This window comes from Sphaeramia orbicularis, chromosome 17, assembly GCF_902148855.1.
Source record: "Sphaeramia orbicularis chromosome 17, fSphaOr1.1, whole genome shotgun sequence".
NCBI lineage: Eukaryota > Metazoa > Chordata > Actinopteri > Kurtiformes > Apogonidae > Sphaeramia > Sphaeramia orbicularis.
This window is the reverse complement of record NC_043973.1, coordinates 10,494,605-10,520,702: the sequence shown is the minus strand read 5'-3', so window position 1 is coordinate 10,520,702 and position 26,098 is coordinate 10,494,605. Positions and strand designations below refer to the sequence as shown.

At 35.3% G+C, this 26,098-nt stretch overlaps 1 protein-coding gene across 1 annotated transcript in view; it reads right to left on the bottom strand.

Annotated features, from left to right (window-relative positions):
- LOC115437998 (retinal-specific phospholipid-transporting ATPase ABCA4-like) overlaps positions 1-19,525 on the bottom strand; it is a 115,624-nt gene extending 96,099 nt beyond the window's left edge. Inside the window, 8 exon segments of the mRNA XM_030161425.1 lie at positions 1,270-1,359; positions 11,192-11,389; positions 11,665-11,792; positions 13,197-13,336; positions 15,224-15,365; positions 16,191-16,284; positions 17,558-17,669; positions 19,389-19,525. Coding sequence (XP_030017285.1) covers positions 1,270-1,359; positions 11,192-11,389; positions 11,665-11,792; positions 13,197-13,336; positions 15,224-15,365; positions 16,191-16,284; positions 17,558-17,623 — 858 coding nt within the window. The 5' untranslated portion in view covers positions 17,624-17,669; positions 19,389-19,525.
- Positions 19,526-26,098: the final 6,573 nt, after the last annotated feature.

The window sequence follows — 26,098 nt, the reverse complement described above, 5'->3', positions numbered from 1 at the left end:
ACACAGGACTCACTTGTTACTCAAAATGGCCACATCACTAATAATGTGTTATATAAAAATTCACTTCCCATACAAATGTTATCAATTAGAAATTATATATGTATATATATGTATATATATGTGTATATATATATATATATATATATATATATATATATATATATATATATATATATATATATATATATATATATGTCGAGGCCCAAAACAGAATCTGGCCCGATTCAGAATCGGGCCGGCCCAGAATGGAATTCTATTCTAGGCCGGCCTAGAATGGAATCCTGCTGCTATAATGTTATTTTTATACCATGTTTAATGCAAATGATCCATAATTCCATAATTTGTCATAATTTTACATTTTCAGTCTTACATACCTTGAGTAACTATTGTCAATTTCAGTCGATTTCACTGTACCATATATTGGTGGGGAGTACCACTAGGTTCTATTTGTAAATAAAGTGTATTATAGTTTACAATTAAAATGTTGCTTGTTTCATTTTTTTTTCCACATATTTGCAAATTCCATGTATTGATTTTTGTAATAATTTAGATCATTTGCATTAAACATGGTATAAAAATAACATTATAGCAGCAGGATTCCATTCTAGGCCGGCCTAGAATAGAATTCCATTCTGGGCCAGCCTGATTCTGAATCGGGCCAGATTCCGTTTTGGGCCTCGACATATATATATATGTATATATATAAATATATATATATATATATATATATATATATATATATATATATATATATATATATATATATATATTGTTTTTTTGTTTTTTTTTGTTTTGTTTTTTTTGTTGTTGTTTTTTTATTTTTTTGTACCAGCTTCTAAACATGTATATTTCTAATGTAAACAGGCCATTTTAACATGAGTCACTACAGGGCCTCAAGTGGCCATTTGAGGAACTGCATACTATAACACTTCTGCACTGACTTCCCTTTTCAGTCCTGGATGTTAGGGTTTGTATTCTAACAGCACGCCTTCACATTCACATTCACATGTCACATGACACACCGACATACCAGCTTCTGCACACATGCACAGCAAGTTGTGGGTTTGTTACATACAGTACTCTCATGGACACACACCCATACACCCCACATTGTTGAGGTATCACTCAGCCTCCTCCGTGGGCCATTCTGAAACAGGGAGCAGCGGAAGAGCTGAGTTTCCTGCAAGCTAAAAATACTGAGGCCACTGATCCTGCAGGACCGCGGAGAAGAGACGAGTAACAGCGAGGGCAGGAGTAGAAAGGACTTACAACTTGGATGTGGTCCGACGCCGCCTTAAGAACACGACCCCAGAACTGCAGGTCAATCCCCTGGGAGCTGCTGTCTATGACCTGAGGCATCTGGAGAAACAAAGTCACAAGATTAGTTGGCAATCTGGAGCAAGTCAGGTGGAAAATATTCAGAGTGTTTTAACCCATAAAGACCCAAACAGCAACTGGCAACCAAAACCATCTACTGATTCAAAATGTTTAAGAACTTCTGATCCACTAAACCTATCAATCCATGAAAATGATTGGTGTCGTCTTTTCATGCTCTTCAGATATGACCCATTTGGCTTCGTAGTGAACATGGAAACACCGTCATCTTCTACAACATGGAGTTTGATAAATGACAGTGGATGGAGAAACTTTTTCTTCAGTTTTCTCCATTTCTGACATAATATCCCTGAACTTTAATCTGAGCTTTTATGAACATTGACATGATTAGTAAATTAAATATAGGAAAATACATGATTTACACTTAAAAAACACAAAATGCAGAGGATAATATTACATAATATTAAAATAAATGGTGATAAAACATTTAAGAAAGGTTAAATAGAGAGAAAAAAAAATCATTTTTGTAACTGCCACATAAGTAGCACTGGGTGTTTATGGGTTAAAAATGACATGAACACACAAGTAGCTCTTTGTTCTATGTAAAAACTGAAAACCACTGCTCCTATTTTTTAATCCTGTGATGGCTGCAAGCAAATATATAGATTTATATCTGGAAAGAAGTCAGTTTGTCAACAGTCCAAAACAACTGGGAACTGCAGGATTTCTAAGAAATTGCGTTATAAAGTGCTTTCATTATTCACACTTCACAGGAATTAGAAACAGAAACCTGTTGGGCAAATCCACATCATGGTTTCAGTTAAGTTTCCTTTTTCTATCACACAATTTGGGTCTGCACTTAAGAAAAACCTGAATAGCTCCTGGGAACCTGTACTTCACATGAAATTGACTTAGTTACTTTATCTTTTCTAGAAACCATTAGCAGTAGGTGTTAGAAAAAGCGTCTGGTCAGGGCAGAGAGTAGAGGGGCTACGGAAACCCTGGACGCCAAGACAAACACGCACATGAGATATCCTTCCTCTCACATTCCTCGGTCCTGCGTTTCAATGAACGAAGGAAGGAGGGAGGCGGGGCATGGCGTAGAGAGAGAGCGAGGGAATAGGAAGGGAGGATGTGGAGAGGTCGTCCAGAGAAAGCAGTGGAACGAGGGGAGGAAAAGTAGTAACAAGGCAGAGGTCAGTGTGGTAATGGGCTTAAAAACTTAGTAGAGCTCATGTGTTAGATGCACAGATCAACACCAAGATACTGTCGTACTACTAAATACAAACTAAAGAGCACATGTGGTTTAGTTAAGATAAGATAAGATAAGATAAGATAAGATAAGATAAGATAAGATAAGATAAGATAAGATAAGATAAGATAAGATAAGAGCAGCAAACATAAAGAGAAAAGAGAAGAAAGAAATCTGCTATTTATTTAAGCATTTATATAAATTTTGATTTAAGTGTTAAAGTGTTATATTCAAATATACGGCAGCACAAGACAATAAACTTCAAATACAAAACAAAAGTAAAAGGGAAGAAGAAAAAAAATAAAACAATATAAAAGAAATTTGTCAAAGTGATCTAATGACATAAATAGTAATAATAATAATAGTAAATAAAGTAACACACGTGCGGTAGGTGATACTGATAGATGCAAAAGTCTGTTCAGAGCAGGATGTAGTTTAGGCCAAACTATATAAATATGTCCATTTTTAGTGACACTACTGAATTTTCTAGTGCGATTATGTTGAACTTTAGTATATTGTGTCTTCACGTGTCTTTGTAAAACAAAAATGTACAACCAAGAAAAACTTAGTTGATTAACTGATTAGTTGATTGAATTATTTGGTTTGTCAGTTAATCAGTTTGAGTAAAATTTGTCTCATTCAGTCCTCTTAAAATGCAATTATCTTCTAAATATCATTTGAGTTTGGACCACAGAGGAGATATTTCACCATTTCCAGACATTAGATTAGATTAGATTAGATTACATTACATTACATTACATTACATTACATTACATTACATTACATCATATTAGATAGGACTTTACCGATCACTTGGGCATAGCCCTCGGGAAATTGAGGTTCCAATAGCAGCACAACACCAAATGTACAGTATAAGGAATATTCTAAGAAGTAGTAAAACAATAACTATAAAAAATTATTTAAAAAAAAAAAAAAAAAAACAGTAGTGGAAAAAATCTAACTAATCAATTAATAGGGAAACTTACAAAATTCTAACTGCTTTCATCCTCCTTCGGCAAATTTATTCTTTAACACTTTCATCCATAGTGGTCGCTCCAGTGGACAGTTATTCTACAGTTGTTCTCTTGTATGTTCATGGATTTTGTCATTTTAGTTTCACATCAGCCAACCATTGGACGCTTATGCACCATCCCATACACTGCAACTGAAAACATTACTGTAACTTTGCTGTTTTTGATAAACCCGATCTAACATGTTTGAGTGTGCATCAATTCAGTGTTATTGTTATTAGACTGTAATTAACAACAAAAGTTTTTATTTTTTTTGGCATATTATGTCCATGTAACGACTAGTATTAGAGTAAACTACAAACAAAAAGTTAAGAATATCTCTTTTTTTTTTGGTCATTTTTTTTGTCATTTTTGCTATTTGTAAATAAAACTATGTCTGGTAATTTAAAAAAAAATGTGTTTCAATTCAATTCACGCACAAAAAAGTAAAAAGCGTTGTGCAAGAATCCCAACTGAAAAAAATAGCTCAAAAATTAAAAATATTCATAACTTTTTGTTTGTAGTGTATGTTAAAATGTGAGAAAACATCAAATTAGCAGCATTTAATGTTTTTATTTCATAGTTTTCACACAGTAGATCAGTAAAGACATGTTTCTTTGCTTCAGAAATTAAACACATGGTGTCCAGCTTGGTGGACATTTTTGCAACTCCATGAAAAATAGCTTCATAAAAAAAAATTTAATCGCATTGTTTTTTTAATGCCCAAAGAGGAATAAAGAAAAAAATCTTGATTAATGTTCTCATAATTCGTGCATGAAAGGGTTAATTTACAATAAAACATTTTGCATTTCTTTTTTCTATGAACTCTTTAAGGCTGTTTTCAAATGGATGTGAAATAATGAAAGGTTCTCTGCACCAATCAAATTTCAGTAATGTTTCAATCAGACACTAATGACTCTCATTTGTGGTTTCTTTGGGTTCAGTTTTACTCTGCCCTGATTGGTTGTTTGCTGTCAGGTAACTGTCCAGACTCCAGCTTTTGGAAAAGGTGGTATGGCAGCTGAACACCCACTCAGTGTAAACACAGTCGGAGTCAGTTGTGGACCTTAATGACCTGTCAAACTGTTGCAGAAGTGAGTTTCACAAATCTCTGAATTGTGATCTTACACACCTGAGGGAAAGCGTGGTATTGTGTCAGCAGATGTGTGTAACCACAAAACACAAACTGTTTGTGTTGATCAAGGAAATAGAGCTCAGAGCTCAAGTGACACCTTCATAAAGCATCTTTGTCCAGTGAAAACCAGTACAGTAGTTCATAAGTTAAAACAAGAGAAGGTTTGATATTTTTACATGAGAAATGCCTTCTGATAAATATTAAAATAGCTGTCATTCATTTTGGGCAAATCAACCAAGAATCTGAACTCTAATAGAACTCGTTCCAGTGTGTTCCATCAGCTCTAACTCCAAAAGAAATATGGACAAGAGACAAATACATTTTATGACTCTGTTTATACAGGGTGGGGAAGCAAAATTTACAATGAACATTTAGTTGTTTTTTCTCAGCAGGCACTACGTCAATTGTTTTGAAACCAAACATATATTGATGTCATAATCATACCTAACACTATTACCCATACCTTTTCAGAAACTTTTGCCCATATGAGTAATCAGGAAAGCAAACGTCAAAGAGTGTGTGATTTGCTGAATGCACTCGTCACACCAAAGGAGATTTCAAAAATAGTTGGAGTGTCCATAAAGACTGTTTATAATGTAAAGAAGAGAATGACTATGAGCAAAACTATTACCAGAAAGTCTGGAAGATACTATTAAAGAAGAATGGGAGAAGTTGTCACCCAGATATTTGAGGAACACTTGCGCAAGTTTCAGGAAGCGTGTGAAGGCAGTTATTGAGAAAGAAGGAGGACACATAGAATGAAAACATTTTCTATTATGTAAATTTTCTTGTGGCAAATAAATTCTCATGACTTTCAATAAACTAATTGGTCATACACTGTCTTTCAATTCCTGTCTCAAAATATTGTAAATTTTGCTTCCCCACCCTGTATTGTGTCACCGTTTACATGTAATGTTTCAGGGACACAGCTGAATTTTCTACTGGCATTATGTATGTTATGTATATTGTATCTTCACATGTCTATGTAAACAAAAATGTATGACCAAGAAAAACTTAGTTGATTAATTGATTAGTTGATGCTGTTACTGTTACTGTTAATACTGTAAATTCACTACTATTCATATTTTGTCCATTTTTATTGTTATTCTACTTAGGTATATTCTTTTTTTTGTCACTTAAGTTTTCATTGAAATTCTTCACACATTTTTGACAAAACAACAAAAAATGAAAAAAGAACAAACCAACATTGCTTGGTCACATCACATATTCCTCAAAACAGTCTTTTCCAGTCTTTCCATCATTCCCAGCTCTGTAAACCGTCCATTTATTCCACTTTTTGTCTATTTGTGCATCCTGTTGTAGCAGTCTATGAGTCACCCTTTCCACTGTATATATTCCATCAATAATTTCAATCCATTGTTCCTGTCTTGGTGCTTCTGTCCTTCCTCAGTTCCTTGTAATAGCTTTTTTGCAAGTCACCAAAAGTATCCTAACCAAGTATATGTCGTTTCCTACTACATTTCCATCAGACAAGTTACACAAATACAGAACCTCACAGCACATTGGAATCTCATTCCCCGTTATTTGTTTTAGTACTCCACACACCATTTCCCAAACTTAGCTATATTCTTATGTTGCTTTGTAAAATTGTAAAAATTTACATTCCATTTACTTATCTTATTTTTAGTTTTTGTCATTTTATATTCGCTCTATTCTTATTTCTGTTGTACCAGTGTTGTTAAAATTGTTGCACTGACAACATTTCATTGTACACACGTTTGTCTGTTTGAAATACATTTTTATGAGTGAAGAAAGTTGAAATTTGTGGTAAAAATCATAAAGTAACATTTAGTTTTGTGAAGAATGGCTCAGTCGCTTGCATTTCTTATCACATCACCATCACCAAAATAACTATTACTTTAACATATTTTATCTTGTACTTTCAGATTAATGTGAAAAAGTATTTAAAGACATGAAAATAACTACAAGTCTGGCCATGTTGAGATCAGTGGTGACAGCTTCAGTTTAGCTTCAGTTTCTTGACTTGTAAAGTTATCTTTTAAATTGACATGTGATTTAAATTGGCATGTAAAATGTATGTTTGTCATGGTTTCATGGTCATCAGATATGACCCATTTGGACGTTCAGAGGCTCTGTAGTGAACGTGGAAACACTGTCACCTTTTACAACACTGATTCCTGTGTAAAGCTCATGTAGATTGGCAAATGACACCCAGTCAGCGTGTCCATGTGGGCCCCAGAAGGGTTACATTTGGGCTCCATATAAGGGTCCCATGTGGGTTTGTCCGCAGTTTCCATGGTGACCCCACATGTGATTGCCCATATCAGAATCAGAGATCTGAATATTTCATATTATTTATTCTTCACACTATTTTATCCCACGATATTTATCTTTCATGTCATTTGCACTACTTCTCATGTTATTTGCACTACTTAAATTCTATGTTTTCCAAATATCTTAGTTTGCAATACTTTTTATTCTTCAATGTAAATAACTATGCCTTTTACTGATATTTGTTGTTGTTTTACTGATATTTTTTGTCTGTCTGGAAATTCTTGCACTGAAATGGAGAGCTTTACCTCAGTTTCGCTGTACATGGTACAATGACAATAAAGAGATTCTGATTCTAATTTTGATTCTGATTCTGATATGGGCAAACACATGTGGGGCCACCATGGAAACTGCTGACAAACCCACATGGGACCCTTATATGCAGCCCAGTTGTTCTGGGGCCCACATGGACATGCTGGCTGGGCAGTGGATGGAGACTCTTGTGTTATGTTCAAATAAAGGTATATGTTGTTGAAAAAGTCCCTTTTTTCTCATTTTTTCTGATTTGATCGACTAACCTTTGAATTAAATATAGGAAAATACTTGATTATCACTTAAAAATGCAAAATGCAGAGGATAATATTATAATAAATGGGAATAAATCAGTCGGGGAAGACAAAAAATAATCATTTGGAAGTTGCAACAAAAATAGTCTTTACGGCTTAATATGCAATGAAACAAGCCAAAATAGTCCCAGTCATACTCATCAAACATTTTAGATGTCAAAAATCTATTTATACAATAACTGGTTACTAAACTGTCAGATAAATCTATCACAGTCTCTGCAGCTGTCCAACACCCTAACAACCAATAAGAGCAGACCGTCCCTCCAGTTGATCCAATCTAGCATCAAAACCTATTTGGTTACAAATCATTGTAATTTATTGTTATTTCACATATGTCATTTCCCAAATAAACAAATGAAAGATTTAATTTACATTTTGTGTGCGGTGGGGGGATGAGATTTTGATTGTTTACTCTTCAGTCCATAACACTGACTTATTAATGTAATGTCTGCCTCTTCCTCTGCATTTTCTTTCCTCTCAGATATCCAGATTTTTGAATAAAACAAATGCTGTGTGTTGTAGAAAAGGCACAGTAACCCTGTCACACCCTCAGGTAACTAGGTCTATGAGCAGCTGCTATATGTAGCTTAAAGTCTTTCTACTGGCACATGCTGATATAATGTATTTATTCTAGACGCAGCATACATGGAGGCTTATGGAGGTCCACGCAGGTTGTGGGAGGAGCCAAGGTAAGCCCATTAGAGAAACAGGCCAAGAGGGATAATGCCAAGCCAACACCCTGAGCCAGTCACCTGACAGGATGAACCGCAATACGCAGAAAGACCTGAAATATGGTGGAACTGCTGGAGCACTGCTTTTATTTTGTTTTATTGGGGGTAGGAGTACATATGTTTTTACTCCTTCCTACTCCTTTTTGAGCATGTATAATTCTATTTCATTTGTTTTATTATTATTATTATCATTATTATTATTATTAATTTTTTAAATTACTGTTATTATTTATTAATTATTTTTGTGGTTTGTTTGCTCATCAATCATTTATGTACCAGTGCTTATATTTTACGGGTTGATTTTTGTTTTTATTTCACTGTTTACATGTTTGAAATAAAGATTTCATTCATTCATTCATTCATTCATTTTAGTAGCATTTCCTAGTTTTATTCTGTAACATTAACTCATAAAGACCCAAACATTCACCAGTGACCAAAATCCTCTATTGATCTAAAGTGTATTATACCTGTTGATCCACTAATCATATCAGTACATGCAAATAATTGGTGTAAAATGCAGTTTTTCATCTTTTCACGGTCATCAGATATGACCCATTTGGACGTTCAGAGGCTCCGTAGTGAACGTGGAAACGCCGTCATCTTCTACAACATTGATTCACCAGTAAAACCCAAATAGTTTGATCAATGACAGTGGATGGAGATGGTTGTTTTTACATTCAGTTATTGGTATCTTTGCTGAAAATGAGACTTTTTCTTCAGTTTTCTCTGTTTTGATATAACCTTTAAACCTACTCTTCGTTTTCATGAACATCTATATTAAATGTAGGAAATTAAATATAGGAAAATACGTGATTTACAGTGAAAAACGCAAAATACAGAGGATAACATTATAATAAATGGTGATAAATCACTTAAGTAAGGTTAAATAGAGAGAAAAATTCATTTGAGATCCGACACAGAAGTAGCACTGGGTCTTTATGGGTTAATTGAGATATACCTGCTCATGTATAGAGTAAAAAGAAATAAACCTGCTGCAATAAATCAGCCTTGAGAGCTCATATCAAAACCAGACCAGACATATATGAGGTATCTGATATCAAGGCATAAGAAATCAGAAAGGAGCCCAGATGAAAAGACACCCAGCAATATATAAATGTAGCCTGAATCTGAATCTAGTCGATGTAGATAGGAACATGATTACTGATACTAATTCAACTTCAAGCAGTAAAACATTGGAGCTTGAGTAAAACAATAACTATTTCATCTACTTCCAATGTAAATCTGCATTTGCATTACACTCAAATACATCTGGCTGTACTTCACAAACTCATGCTTGAATGAAATGTCCCTTCAGCCTCTCTCTGCATCACAGTTACCACAAAAAATAGATTTGTGTTAACATATTTTCTGTAACTATGATCTTTATTGTCATATTTAACAATATTTATTCTTATCATGTACTCCAGTGTCTTTGCAGTACTGCTGGTATTTAGGATTGCATTTTTTAGTGCCTTGTTATATATTTATTTCTATGATCTCATACTTTTCTCCATGTGAAAGCATGTTTTTCTGAAATTAGGAAAACATAATCTGCATTGAAAATGTGTATTTTTAAACCAGGTAAATGGAGACCTACTGTTGTAAACAATTTTGGACAATAAAGGTTTTTGTTAAACTAAATTACTTGGACTCCACTTAATATCTTTGTCACAAGTGTTTGGTAACTATTAAAGGTAGGGTAGGAGATCCTGGGAATACAGTTCGAGCAAGCTACATTTTGAAAATACACAATTCAAAAGTCTAAACCCCTTTCTTCAGACATCCCCCTGAAGCCACGCCTCCAGAGTACTGGATTGTATTCGCAGAAGGAGGAGGGACAAATGACAGTTGAGTTTGATAGACATATCACCATTCAATCATTTCAATGGGCTGGTTAAAATGACTGGATGGTGTTTTTTTCAGTCCTGTCCGTTCCACAGGTGACTAAAATTTTTTTGTTTTGTGTTTGAGCATTTAATTAATTGGTTGCAATTAGGGTGTGAAGGGGATTTTAAGCAATATAATAAAAAATGCTCCAGGAAAACATCTCCTACCCTACCTTTAATATTTGACAGATGTTAACTGTATTAACTGTATTATAAATGCTTCAAATCACATAAAACTGTATTTATTCTTTTTATTATCATTCACCAATGAAATGAATATAATTGAACTTCACTAATGTGACCACTTTTGGAAACAAAGCAAAGAGTTGGCTTTAATGAGGTTGTCCTCAGTTATGGCATTGAGTTCCATTGTATTCCAAATAAAAGTTAGAAACAACAGGAGACAGTAGAGGTATAGGCCTATGTTTGACACTCAGTCACTGGACAGTGGACGGATAGCTCAGTAATGCTACTGTCTACGATGCAGGAGACCAGGGTTCGAATTCTGGCCAGGATACTAGTATTTTTTTCAACATTTTAGATGTTCAAATGGAGGGGGGCAGGTAGGTAAATCTGCCATTGGTATGTGTTTTTTTGCGCTAAAAAAAACAATATCCAGCTCTTCTTTCAACATCTATACCTGCTGAGTCATGTGGGAAATAAACAAGACCCCGATCAGCAGGACAACCTGGAGCCTCTGTGGCTTCTACAATGCCAGGACAGGAAGGGGGACAGAAATTTTGTAACAAACACAACCTTCAGAGGATGCCACAGTGGAAATGGTGATAAAGTAAATCAATAACAAATCAAGTTCCACAGTATTTGTCACCGTGACAAAGCAAAAGTGACCATTTCTAAGCAAATACAGGGAGGAGAACAAGGAGGAGCCAGTGGAAAGTATTGTACATATTCACAATCTGAAATGGTACGGCTACGTGGGGTTTTTCCAGACACAATACTAACCAGTTTGAGCATTTTGAAGAAGTCCAGGTTAGCGTAGAGGATGTCTTCTATCTTCTGCAGTCTTTGCTGACTGAGCGCACACATGGCGTTTCTCACCATGTGGAGGCCTGTCCGACTGGGGAAGATGATGAAACGCTCCAGAAGGGCCTGGCTGCAGGCGATGTCTTTGAGCTGCAGGTCTGGAATACCAGAGGCAAACTGAGAAAAGAAAAGAAAAGAAAAGAAAAGAAAAGAAAAGAAAAGAAAAGAAAAGAAAAGAAAAGAAAAGAAAAGAAAAGAAAGTGCAGGGAAGACAGAAAACAGAAAAACAAAACAGAAAAAGAAGACAGAAATCTATTATTTATTTAAGTATTTACATACATTTAGATTTAAAAGTATTATGTTCAAAAGCTTTGCATGGGAACATGTGAAGGTGAAGGACTTCTCTAAACATCAGACCAGTATCACAGTGGAGTGTCACCTCCAGACTGTACCTGTTCTAGTCGTATCTGTGCATTGACCAGCTGGTAGACTATAGAAGTAGAGAGGCCAGCGTCTCGTAGTAAGAAGGCTGTGAGAACTTCATCGTCCTTCAAAATGTCTTCTATCTTCAGCCCACGGCCTAGGTGGACACACAGGAGACAGTACAATCAGTCATTAACCCTATATCACCAAACATATCATATTTGATACATGAGTTTTGAAGCCTTCTACATGATCAGTGTGATATTTTTTTTCTTGAAAATCCTGATGTATACAATTAGATACATGCAATACACAGATAATCCACCAGGGGGGAATTTGTTCACCAGAGGCCTTTCCAGTGACACTACAAGACTGTCATTAATGAGGAAGGAGGTAGAACTTTGCCAATTTTGAAAGGGTATTACCAATTTGTTCGACATGTTTGTGTTGTATTATGTTTTTGTTTGTTCAAAAATAATATCTGAGCATTGAGACCCGGTGTATTAAATATCATACAAAATTGAAACTCATATATGGAAAATGTTATTTGAAGAAAAAAAAAAATAGGTTGTTCAGAAGGACCAATTAAGGCTCCAGTTTCACAGAACTGGAATTTTCTGTCAAAGATTTAATGGTTCAGGCTTTACAGGGTTAAAAACTAAGACCACAAACAGATGGTTCAGAAGAAGTGGGTCACAGCATGACCAACTGATTTTACTGAAGGTCCACAGTGTATTTAACTGTAGTGACTTAAGTTACATTCAGAACAACCTGTGCACATTCTTATGAGATTTGTTTTTTGAGACACTAACTTCATATTTTGAGAACGCTTCCAATTATTTTGAGATTAACTCTTTATTTTCAAGATACTAAGTCATTATTTTTGAGATACTAAGTCATTTTTTAAGAATGTTACTCATTAATTAATTATTAAGAGACACTACCCCATAACTAGGAAAGGTTTTACACTATTCTGTGGTTCTTAAAATTCTCTCTTTATTTTAAGACACTAAATCATTATTTTTAGATTAGATTAGAGTTTAGATTAGATAGAACTTTAGTACTCCGTTTGAGCAGGGTTAGGGTTAGGGTTAGGGTTAGTTACTTAATTTAGGGTTAGGGTTAGTTAGTTAGTTAGTTTAGTTTAGTTACTTAATTTCTCAAGGACTCTAGAGTCCTTGAGAAATTAAGTTTCCAGAAGCAGCACAACAACGAATGTACACACAGAAAATATTACAAGACAAAAAGGAAAGAAAAAATAGCATAAACTAGCAAACATAATAATAGCAAAAGAGATTTAAACATAAAAATACTCAAATAATAATAATAATAATAATAATAATAATAATAATAATAATAATAATAATAATAATAATGATAGCAAAATAGCAAAAATAGCAATGACATTTTGAGGAACTTTTTCATTATTTTGAGGTTTGCTGTCATTTTTTTAGAATGAATAGAAGCACTGACAGAATTATTACAGTAGTAGGTGATACCTCATATTTCAGTCTCAGTGTTATTGCAACAACATGAATCATTTCTCTCCTCTGCCCTTTACCTGACACCACAGATGGGTTGTTGCGTAATGTGTCCATGAAGTTTGAGAAGGATGACATTTCACGCCAGAGTCTGCCCAGCTGCTGGACTTCTGCATCATTGAGAAGCAGCTCCTGGATGTCCACATAGAACCGAGCCAATCTAAAAAAGAGAAAATGAACCAGTTAATAGTCTATGGTCACGTCTGGGCTATGTTTCCACATAATTCCCTTTGAGGTCCTCATACTCCTGTAGAGCTTGAAATATTTTTATACAGAAGCTTTAAAAAAACAAACAAACAAACAAACAAAAAAAAAGCAGTAGTGTATTTGCTTCACAGTTTTAGCTGCATTTTTCATGTTTGGACAAAGATGGAGGTCAGATGGTGTCAGATTAGATGAGGCTGGTGGGCATCCACCAGTCTGAAGCCACAATCACACATACCCAGCAGCCATGAACCACAACTTTTCAATAGTAGTCCTCAAATACAACCTTAAGTGGAAACAAAGAATGCAATTACTTATACAAAAGGTTAATGTAAAATATGCTTAGTTTTAGCAATTTAGCTTTTTATCCTATTACAGACAACCTATACTTTAGCCTACTCTTAAAATAATGTTATGTTACTCGCTAGCTATGTTAATGTAAATAACTGTATCTGTAGCTAGGTTTGTCACCTTAAAACCACTGGAAAACTAATTACATAACAGCTTTTTTTGATGTACGATCTAAGCTCTTAGGTACAGTAAAGTAAAATTTAAAAATATTACAAAATATTACAAGGCAGGTTAGCTAACTGAGCCAAATTTCCAGGCTATAGCTACTAGCTGCTAACTTAATATCTATCTAGCTTAGTTAGCAATGTGCAAAAGTAATGTAATGCTACGCTATGCATTACACATAGCAGGCTTTTTAGCATGTTATTAGACTGCACTGAGGAAATATATCTATTAGATTTTGTCAACATGTTTAACCAAAGCTACTAGGCCTGAAGACGACTATAGTCTCTAGTCTATGTTTGTGTAGCTAGCATTAGCTAACAATTCTAGATAGCTAACTAATAAGATAGAAATGTTGAACTAGATTTTATAATATTTCAGAATTTTTCATTTTAATTAAGCTTTAGGTGAATACTTCATGACACACTAACTCAAAGTTTTTTCAACCTTGGGGTCGGGACCCCACATGGGGTCGCCTGGAATTCAAGTGGGGTCACCTGAAATTTCTAGTAATTGATAAAAATAAAAAATAAAAACTCACTATAATAAATGCTGTGTTGAGAGAGACAATCGCAATACATGAAAGACATGACAAACTCTGAAGCTGAAGCACTGTGGTACTGTTTATGTTTTAAATGCTAATTGTAGTCAATTTCAGATGCTACAGCTTCTTCATAATTCATAGTTTCAGTTCTTGTTAGTTCAGAATTAATTGTCAGCCTTCTAAATACAAGCTGGACTGACGGTACATATCCTGACCAAGGAAAATAAAATTGTCACTGTGCAGTAATCTACACCTGGCTTTTCTGCCTCCGTCCATAATAATATACATTATATAGACTAAATGTTGTGTAAAATTAACATTTATTTGCAACAAAGTATAGCAAACTATTACATGATCAAAAACAAATTAATTTTAGCAAAACAAAAGTCTCTGTTTTGAATATCTGAGGTTGCCAGAAATTTGTGATGTTAAAATGGGGTCACGAGCCAAAAAAGGTTGGGAACCACTGCACTAACTGATACTAACTGGCTATTTTAGTTGATGTAATTTTTTTACTGTTTAAATCCAAATTTCCAAAAACTTTAATGTGAAATACAACAGCTCATGGCTTGACTATATTTGTTATATTTGTGCTTAAAACTATGGCTGTTCTATAAATGATGAACACATTACTTTTTGTTTTATTTCCCTGATGGAGTCACTAAAGTTCATCTCATCTCATTTCAAATACTGTTTTTCAAATTGAAATTAATTATTTAAACCAAGGTTTCTGTTTGTTGATATTGCATTCTCCTGTAGGCCTGAGGGACACATGATTGTACTTACATAGAATTATTATAGTTCGAGACGACTCCTGGAGACTCTCCTCTGGTTGGATATCTGAAACAGGGGTTGTTGGCGTTGCAGAAGATGCCCTGGAGCCAGGGCAGAATGCCTGCTGAGGGCATGGCCTTGTTGGGGAAATGACCTGAAGAAAGAGAACGCACCTGTGAGAGCCAGTTCAGCGCCTGTGTGATGGTAAAATGATCAAAACATGTTATTCCTTTACAAAAAACTGAAGCAGGGGTGTCGAATTCATTTTAGTTCAGGGGCCACATTCACCCCAATAAGAGCTCAAGTGGGCGGGACCACTAAAATAATAACAGTGACAAAAGTAAAATTAAAATATGTCAGTGTTTACATCTATAAATTTTCCTTAAAAATCTGAATAACATGGACAACTTGAAATGTCTTAAGAAAAACAGGTGCAAGTTTAACAATATTCTGCCTCATGCCTTATCATTCACACGTGCATTACAACTTACTTTACAGTTACAAAAACACAAAATATTTACTAACAGGCAGAATATTGGTAAAATTGCACTTACTTCTCTTAAGACATTTCAGATTGTTCATATTTTTCCAAGTTATTCATTTTTTGAAAGAGGAAAGTTTGTCAATGTAAAAATTTAATGTAATTTTACTTTTTTTACACTAAAACAACGAGAAAATTTGCAGTTGTCATTATTTATAGGGTACTACGATAGTATTTTACTGGATTGACCCACTTGAGATTATATGTGTCTGTATGTGGAACCTGAATTGAAATGATTTTGACACCATTGATTATTAATATCTTCAGTGTAATTTTCGCATTTCACAAATTCATCCCAAGGGCCGGACTGGACCCTTTGGCGGGCCATATTTGGCCCCCGGGCCGCATGTTTGACACCTGCGCACTAAAGTATACAGAGACACCATCCAGTAGTTGCATCTTTACAAGTATTGCTACAGTGTGTAGTTAAATTCTTACACTCATGTTGTTGGTACAGAGGGTTAGCCTTCCTCAGCCACACTAGACCAATAAATAACAACACTGGCCAGCAGATCTCCACCAGGAAGCGAATCTGGACACAAACAGGTTAAGTGAGAGTTAAATAAGCTTTAAAAGAAAAAAAAACTATTTTAACCCATAAAGACCCAAACAGCCACAGGTGACCAAAACCATATTCTGATCTAAACTGTTTAATACCTGTTGATCCACTAATCCTATCAATACATGTAAATAATTGGTGTAAAATACAGTTTGTCATCTTTTCATGGTCATCAGATATGACCCATTTTGATGTTCAGAGGCTCCGTAGTTACCGTGGAAACACCGTCATCTTCTACAACATTGATTCACCAGTAAAACCCATGGAGTTGGATCAATGACAGTGGATGGACACACTTATTTTTGGTTGAGTTATTGATGTCTTTGCTGAAAAACTCACTTTTTCTTCATTTTTTTCTGTTTTTTTTATATAATAACCCTCAACTTTAATCTGGGTTTTTATGAACAATTACATGATCAGTGAATTAAATACAAGAAATATATGATTTTCACTGGAAAATACACAAAATACCAAGGATAATATTATAATAAATGGTGACAAGGTTCAATCTAAAGAAAAATATATCTGGGACCTGACATAAAAGTAGCACTGGGTCTTTATGGGTTAAAAAACAACCCTGCACAAAATCCTGGCAACTTAACCCTTTCATGCACGAATTATGAGAGCCTTAGTCAAATTTTTTTCCTGAGTGTTTTCATTCCTCTTTAGGCATGAAACAAAAAATGCGACTGAAAATTTTCTTCTGAAAAATAAATTTTTAAAAATAAATAAAATAAAAATAATTTAAAAATAATAATAATAATAATACATAAAAAAATAATAATGAAAAAAAAATTCTTATGAACCTATTTTTCGTGAAGTTGCAAAAATGTCCACTCAGCTGAACACCACACGTTTAATTTTTGACGCACAGAAACATGTATTTACTGATAAATTGTGTGAAAACTATGGGGAGGGCTTGTGATTCTGGGGGTTTATTCTCAGGAGAGATCTACATAATGTTACCAATTCATGTCAGAAAAGATATGTAGTGTCTTAAAACTTTAATAAAGATATGTGGAAAAACAAACAAACAAACAAACAAACAAAAAACGAAAAGAACAACAAAATCCATGAATATACAAGAGAACAGCTGTAGAATAGTTGTCCACTGTAGTGACCAGTATGCATGAAAGGGTTAAATTCTCATTATATTTCATACATTGCAGTTTCTGGTGCTTTGAAATGTGTTATAACTGTAATTTTTTTCCCGATATTTTCTTCAAATTCATGTTAAGCTTCATACCTTCTGGCGCTTGCGGAGGGTCCAGTTTTTCCATAGTAACAGGCGGATTTGAGAGCCTGTCTTCATTGCTCCAAACTCAACCCCTAGAAGGGGTCATTAGACTGTGACAAACCTGCAGAAAAACACCACGGAGTTGCACAGACATGGTTATAAATGCCTGGGGTTCGGATGATCCAGAACTAGAATAATGGGATTGTCTTAGAAAAAAATCTTTTTAAAATTCTATTTTCAGCTTCAAAACAGTTATTATTCAGGACAGATCTTTTTACAGATCTCTTGTATTCTGCACTGTTTAAAGATCTTAACTTTGAATTGTGTTTAAACTTACTTCTGTGTAAATAGAACTGCATGATAATGACTGTTTTTTGGTTTAAATTTGTGTAAACAGTAAAAGACAAAATGTGTCAGTAGTGTATTTATTTATTTTTGAAACCATTTTACAAACCTTAACACCATACTATTTTGAATGTTCTACCTCTAGATTTCTGAAATGTTATTTTTCAAGAACTCAAACTAGACTCAGTTTCTTTATTTTAATGTAACATTTCAAAACCCATTGTTCACTGGACAAAATAATGAAAAAAAAAACAAAACGCTAAACCTCAAAATTAGAGACTACATTTGTGTTCTTGTTTTCTTATCTGTGATGTTATTTCATTATTTTCATCTTATGTGTTTTATGCTGTTTTAATCGTGTCATGCCTATTAAATTGCTTTCATTGATCTTTTTTTTTGTTTGTTTGTTTTCCTTACTCCGCCTTTTAGATCTTATTATATCAGTCATAACATTTTTGTCTCATTGGGTGTCCTTTTTGCCTCATTATATCTGTCTATTATTAACAATTTGATTTCTTCAACTTTCTCTCAGGCTCAAAACTCTTACCTTAAACTTAAAAGAACTAAGGAGTTGGCATTTATCAACTGATCTTAAAAAAAAATTGCATAACTTTTTTGGCCCCATCGCTCAACTCTATTTATAAAGTGGCATGGATTTACCTCTACTTATGACACATATTTTATAAATAAAACAGCTTTACTATTTACAGAATATCTAAGTACTCTAAATGCTAAAATGCTGTTTGTCTAATCTATGAAAAATAATCAAAAAGAACAGGACAAATGTGCACTCTATTGGCTTTGAAATGTGATCCTAAAATATTAAAACTAATAAATTAAACAGCCAGTACAGTAATGTGTAAGTATGTGTTGCTGTACTGCATACAATACATGTGAAGTACTGCACCTGATAAATGGATGCAGTTTGTACCATCTCTTACACACAGCCAAAAGTCCTATTTTCATCATTTTGGTGATACTGAAAAAAAAATAACAAAACCCTCCTCATCCCATATACAGGATGTGTGCAGATGGCCTCAGAGAATATGAGACACAACAGTAATTTGTTCTTTTGAGTGACATGTCCAACAGATTACACCAGACTGCCAGACTGAGGATGAAGGACCATAAACACACCACAAAAACAAGAGGACGGAGGCTGAAAGGCTAAAGCAGGAGAACACACACTATCATTACATGTCTGACTTCTCACAAATAACCTTATAACACAAACAGTAATTACACATGAATGACAAGGACTTCCTTGCACAAGATTGAGGTAAAAACAATGTGGCAAAAAAAAAACAAAAACAAAAAAACCTGCAGAATGTTAACTGAATACTGAGAACAAAATACACATGAAGACATAAACAGTACCAATGAAAAGGTAACCAGGATTACGTCACAACCTGAAAGTCCAGAGCAGTAATTAGCAGCCACATACCTGTCAGCTCTGGTAACGTCTAGTTTTACGGACACAGAGGTCAGGTCTTACCTCTTATGGAGTGATGTGGAAGTCAAACAACATCCAGAGAAAAAGATCCACAATTAAGAGGAAGTTACAGGAAACATTAAGCAAGGTAGAGGAGCTCCGTGTGAGTCCAGTCCACCCACTCTCTCCTCTGCCTGCAGGTCAGCACCACTCCTAATCTGATTGCTCTAATCTCCCAGCTCAACACGGGCAGGCAGAAAAAAGACAACAGTCATCCATTTTGAGGAAGAATTAGGGGGATATCTACTGGAGCAGCCGAGCACAGAAACAGACCGAAAGGGGGTTACAGTCCACATAGCAGACAGTGGGTTTCTGTTTGTTCAAAAGCACTTGAGTAACATAATAAGCATTTAAGTGACTCGGCAAGGGAGCTTTACAGCTAAACACCTGCAAAACAACCTACAAAAAACAAGAGTTTTGACATCTAATGTGATGTGAATAGCTCAATAGCTAAGCAGGTGACATAGGTAATTAGGTTTGACTATACAAAGCCTTGACAGTTGCATAGTAAAACCACTTGAACCTGCCGTCAACAGCGCACAAGTTCAGCAGACAGAGCTTATCCACAAAACTGAGGAAAGTTAAGACTTAACCTCTTTGCACAAATCCTGGTGGTTCGGCGGACTCAGTGCATACAATGTTACGTGGATCTGAATGTCACAACTCCCCTCTGTGATTGTTTTGTACAGGAACATAAAGCCAAGGTTCTGACGGAAGGTGTGCATGGATACAGAATATCTGTGTGGCTGCAAATTCAGACAAATAATACAAAAGAAATTGGTCGATCAAGGGCTGAATGTTGCAGTTTGTTAGCCTCATAGCATAATTGCCTAAGTCATACACTATGTCAGGGGTGTCAAACTCATTTTCTTTCAGGGGCCACATTCAGACCCATTTGATCTCCAGTGGGCCGCACCAGTCAAATAATAGCATAATAACCTATAAATAATGACAAGTCCAATTTTTTATATGTAAAAAATAACATTAAATTATGAAAACATTTGCATTTTACAAACCATCCAAACAAAAAAGATGTGAATGACCTGAAAAAACTGAAATTTCTGAAGAAAAATAAGAAAAAATAAGAAGAAAAATCTGATCAATATTATATGCCTCAACTTATGATTTATAAATGTGCATTACAGATCAGATCTACCAACACACAAACCAGGCAGAATATCGTTAAAATTGCACTTATTTTTCTTTAAATATTTCAGGTTGTTCATATTTGTTCAAGTTATTAACATTTTATTATTAAAGGATATCAGAATCTAATGTTCTTTGCAGTAAATGAAAGAGAAAAAAGTGGTGTTGCCATTATTTATAGGCATGATGTCATATTATTTTTTTCACATGAAACCAAGAAGAAAATTTGGAGTCATTAATTCTAGGTTATTATGTTATAATTTTCGAGTTTGACACCTGACTGTTAATATCTTCTGCACTTTGCAAATTCATCCCGCGGGCCAGATTGGAACCTTTGGCGGGCCGGTTTTGGCCCCCGGGCCACATGTTTGACATCTGTGCACTATGTGGACAAAAGTATTGGGACATGTTGAATTCAGGTGTTTCTTTTCTAACAGTGCCCTGGGATACAAAACAATAACAAATGTCATAAAATAGATTTATATTGGAATAAATATCATTGCATTGGTTAGTTTGGTACTCCGGCTTCCTCCCATCATCCAAACACATGCACTAATAGGTTAATTGGTTTATCTAAATTGCCCGTAGGTGTGAATGTGAGAGTGATTGTTTGTCTCTATATGTTCAGCCCTGCGATGAACTGGCGACTTGTCCAGGATGTACCCCACCTTCGCCCCTATGTAGCTGGGATAGGCTCCAAGCGACCTCCGTGACCCTAGTGAGGATAAAGCGGGTTCAGAAAATGAATGAATGAATGAATGGTTAGTTTGGTTTAAATTGTTGTCTTTGCTTCCAAAATGTCTCAGAGATGGTTTTTACTAGATTTCTCTCAACATTGATTTTTTTTTTTAATCAGTGATTATGATTTTAAATGTTCTATGTCTAAATTCCTAAAATATTTGTCATGCTCTGACTGAAAATAATAATTTTCTACCACATCTAACCATCTACTTTCTTTACATCTCACTTACATCTCAAAATCTTCCATTAAACTTTAAGGAAATATTGATGTTTACAAACTATATGGACAAAAATATTGGGACACATCATGGCTACAGCTGTAAGATGTCCTGTTCATGCTGATTTGAGATACAAACATCAACATTAATAATTAATATAATATAGTTATCACAAGATGAAACTATATTATGACATTTGTTATTGTTTTGTATCCCAGGCCCCTGTAAGAAAAGAAACACCTGAATTCAACATGTCCCATTGCTTTTGTCTATATAGTGTATGGCTTAGGCAATTATGCTTTGAGGCTAATGATTGGTTGAACAGATACTACAATGGTGATAAAAGTTGATTTTTAATGCGATTTTTGTGTCGAATACAGGGTGGGGAAGCAAAATTTACATTATCTTGCGGCAGGGATTGAAAGACAGTGTATGACCAATTAGTTTATTGAAAGTCATGAGAATTTATTTGCCACAAGAAAATTTACATAATAGAAAACGTTTTTATTCTATGTGTCCTCCTTCTTTCTCAATAACTGCCTTCACACGCTTCCTGAAACTTGCACAAGTGTTCCTCAAATATTCGGGTGACAACTTCTCCCATTCTTCTTTAACAGTATCTTTAAGAAAGTCGACATTGCTGTGTGATGTTCTATTGCTAGCATGTTCTAAAACACCCCAAATAGCATAATCCAGAGGGTTTAGATCCGGGCTAGAAGGCGGCCATAAACATGATTCCCAAAAATTGCTAAAGTTGGATTTGCAGAAATCTTGTATTTTTCTAGCTGTGTGGGCTGGAGCATCATCCTGTGTCCATACATAATTTCCATCTGGGTAGCTTGCTTTAAGCCATGGCAATACCTGGTATCTCAGAGTCTTGTAGTAAGTATTAACATTGATTTTTTCATCAGCTTTGTAGAATTTTATGGGCATTTTCTTTCCATCGGAAGCCACAACACCAAAAGCCATAACTTGAGCAGGATGTTTTGTTCTGAATGTCCCCTTAACCTCAGCTTTCAATTTTGCGAGAAATATGTCATTTCTGTGGTTCAGAACAGCATCGACAGTGAAGATCTTTTCATCTGAAAAGATTGTTACAATGGAGGCCTTTTTCTTGAACCATGTAATAATTTTCTTGCACCTTTCCAATCTCTTTTCCTTCATAGCTGTTGTCAACAAGTGTTTTGGTGTTCTTGTGTAAGATTTTAACTTCAAATCATATTTTACTGCATTTCTAACAGTTTTGTTGTCTACCTCAAGGTCAATTGCCATTTTTCTCATGGATTTGGTTGGATCTGTTAGGATTTTGTATTTGAGAGCTTTAATAAAAGCTTTGGTACGTTTCTTGTTGCTTCCTCCACTTCCAGATTTTCTCATAATAGTTTTGCTCATAGTCATTCTCTTCTTTCCATTATAAACAGTCTTTATGGACACTCCAACTATGTTTGAAATCTCCTTTGGTGTGACGAGTGCATTCAGCAAATCACACACTCTTTGACGTTTGCTTTCCTGATTACTCATATGGGCAGAAGTTTCTGAAAAGGTATGGATAATAGTGTTAGGTATGATTATGACATCAATATATGTTTGGTTTCAAAACAATTGACGAAGTGCCTACTGAGAAAAAACAACTAAATGTTCATTGTAAATTTTGCTTCCCCACCCTGTAACCTTGGTCAGGGTAGGCCATCTCTATAGAACATTCAGATATTGCTCTTAAGGTGCAACATGCTTTAATACGAGAAATCAGCTAATATTTTGGTTGTCCTAGATGGCTCACAAACATAATACATATAAATCAAGCACAAGTTTAGGCTGAAAAAGTTCTCAGGGCTACAAGGGACCCTGGTGGTCAGAGGCACTAGATCAAGGGTGTCAAATATGTGGCACGTGGCCCAAAACCGGCCTGCAAAAGGTTCCAATCTGGCCCGCAGGATGAATTTGCCAAGTGCAAAAATTACACTGAAGATGTCAAGGATGTGGACCTCGTTTTAGTTTAGGGTCCACATACAGACCAATTGTGATCTCAAGTAAAATAATAGCATAATAGCATAAATGATGACTCCAAATGTTCTTCTTGGTTTAATGTGAAAAAACTATTATTACATTATGCCTATAAATAATGACAACTCCAAATGTTTCTCTTTGTTTTAGTGCAAAAAATTAACATTAAATTATGAACTATTATGAATTTCAGACCTGCATGTGCTTGAAGATAGATTCTGTCCATTTAAATGTTATTTTGTTTTTGTCTTAATTTGCTTTGTTTTGTTTTATTTTGTTTCTTTGCATGTTCGAAATCAATTAATCAATCAGTCAAATCAAATCATGAAAATATTTGCATTAACAAACCATCCTTGAACAATAACATGTGAACAGCCTTAACAAATATGAACAATCTGACCTATATGAACCTGAAAAGTTTGCACTAAAACAAAGAGAAAACTTTGTCATTATTTATAGGCTATTATGCAGTTAGTTCACTGGTCCGGCCCACTGCAGATCAAACTAAGCTGAATGTGGCCCCTGAACTAAAATGAGTTTGACACCCCCGCACTAGATAATCTGAATGAGTTTACAAGTCTACGAAAGACAAGTGTCCATGCATTATGCAGTGAAAAGCCAAAAGTCAAAAATCATGCGTTGTCTAATCTGTTTAATCTTAGGAGGGTCATGGACAGTGGTGCAGTGGTCCCTGGAGAAGTGAGTATGCTCTCAATTTTTGCTTTTTTTTTTTTTTTTTAAGTAGTCCAGAAGTCCATTTTAGAAACACTGACATGTAAGACTACTCTATTTAGTTTATCTCAAAATCCATCAATAGTATTTGCTCACTATTATAAAATTATCATGACTTGATCAGGAGCAGTTAGTAGGTTTTCCTGGTCACACAAGCAGCTGCATCAATGTAAATGTATTCAACATGAGGCAAACATAGGCTAATGTTAGCTTTTCATAACGTTAGCCTTTCATAACGTAAGCCTACTCACAGAGTTGAACTAATGGCGACAAAATCTCTTCTCTAAATGTGCACTCATATGGCCAGTAGTATAAAACAGTGACTTATTCTGAAACCACCTTAAAATTTACCTCAGAATTATGTATTCCATCAAAGTATGTTCTCCCAATATGTGTCACTCATTTGAAAGACGTTTACTCTGCCTTTCTTTTTCGCATTGCGCGTCTTTCAAGGACACGTGCAGTGACCTGTCAATCAATTGGGGTGGCACTGGCACCTGAGGTGTTCAATCAGGTTCCAGAGGTGGCCGGTGCTAAGCAGAGCCCTGGGTCTTGCGCTAAATTAGCAATATTTTCCTCGGCATTACCCACCCTACTCTGCCTCTCATTGGCTCATCAGTCCTCATGCCTAAAGTTAACCAATCTAATCAGTGAAGGTTGCGAGTACTAGCCAATTAGAGGCAGAGTAGGGCGGGTCATAACTTCACCATCCTAGGGGAAAACATGAGTAATTTGGCTCAAATGCTACTGAATGGTGAACATTAAGGGGTTTTAGAAGTGCGTATACCCAATGGTGACTGAAAAATAAGTAGGTGTACTCCGTATACCACCGTATACCCTGGACTACACCACTGGTCATGGAGGTGCTGGAGCTTATCTCCGCTACCATTGGGCGACGGTGGAGTTCACCCTGGACCTGTCACCAGTTCATCACGGGGCTGAAGGAGATGAACAGACATTCACATTCACACCTACAGGTGATTTAGACTGACCCACTGACCTATTAGTGCAGGTCTTTGGACAGTGGGGGGAAGATGGAGAACCTGGACAGAACCAACACACACATCCAAATCGTTGAACATAACACTGGTACTCCGAGAAGATGGACAATCTTACAGAGTACAACTCTACAAGAGACCATTAAAAAGTGTCCAACATAAGTCAAGTTCTCTGAGTGTGGACAATCTGAATGACTTTACAAAAAGGCCCTGTACCTCACCGGCATGTTTTATCAAGGATCAATAACAAGCTGAATTTATGAGGTTGTCAGGTTCTGTCTATGTTAGAGTCCTGTGGTCTTGATGCAGGATATCAGTCTCTCAATAAAAGTGAGTGGTACTTTCACTGGAGGAGAACTCAACTAATTAAATCAAAGTCCATATATGACTTCCTATCAGTGCTCAATAGTTACTATATTTGTATCTGTAACCATTTCCATCTAATAAACCATCAAAATATGGACATTTCTAATATTTCAAAAATTCATCAAAAATTCAAACATTGAAATATCTCAAAACTGTGAACAAACTTTTTAGATCTTGTTGCAAGGGAGCTACATATACAATTTGAAATGAATCCGACCAGTAGTTTAGTCAGAGATGTTTGAAGAAATTGCTATCAAAGACGACCACGATGACAAAGACGTCGGACAGTGTCTTCACAATAGTGCCGCTAGCTCTAAACAGTCTAATAAAGTTTACAAAGCTACAAGTGAACCCTTAGAAAGTGTCCACCATAACTCTAACTCTGAGAAAATTGACAGTATGAAAGACAGAGTTTGTGAAGATACAAGAAACTCTTGTGCCCAACGTAACCCTGGTTCTCTAACAGAAATGTGAAAAAAAGAGAAAAACTCTACTGAAACAGAAAAAA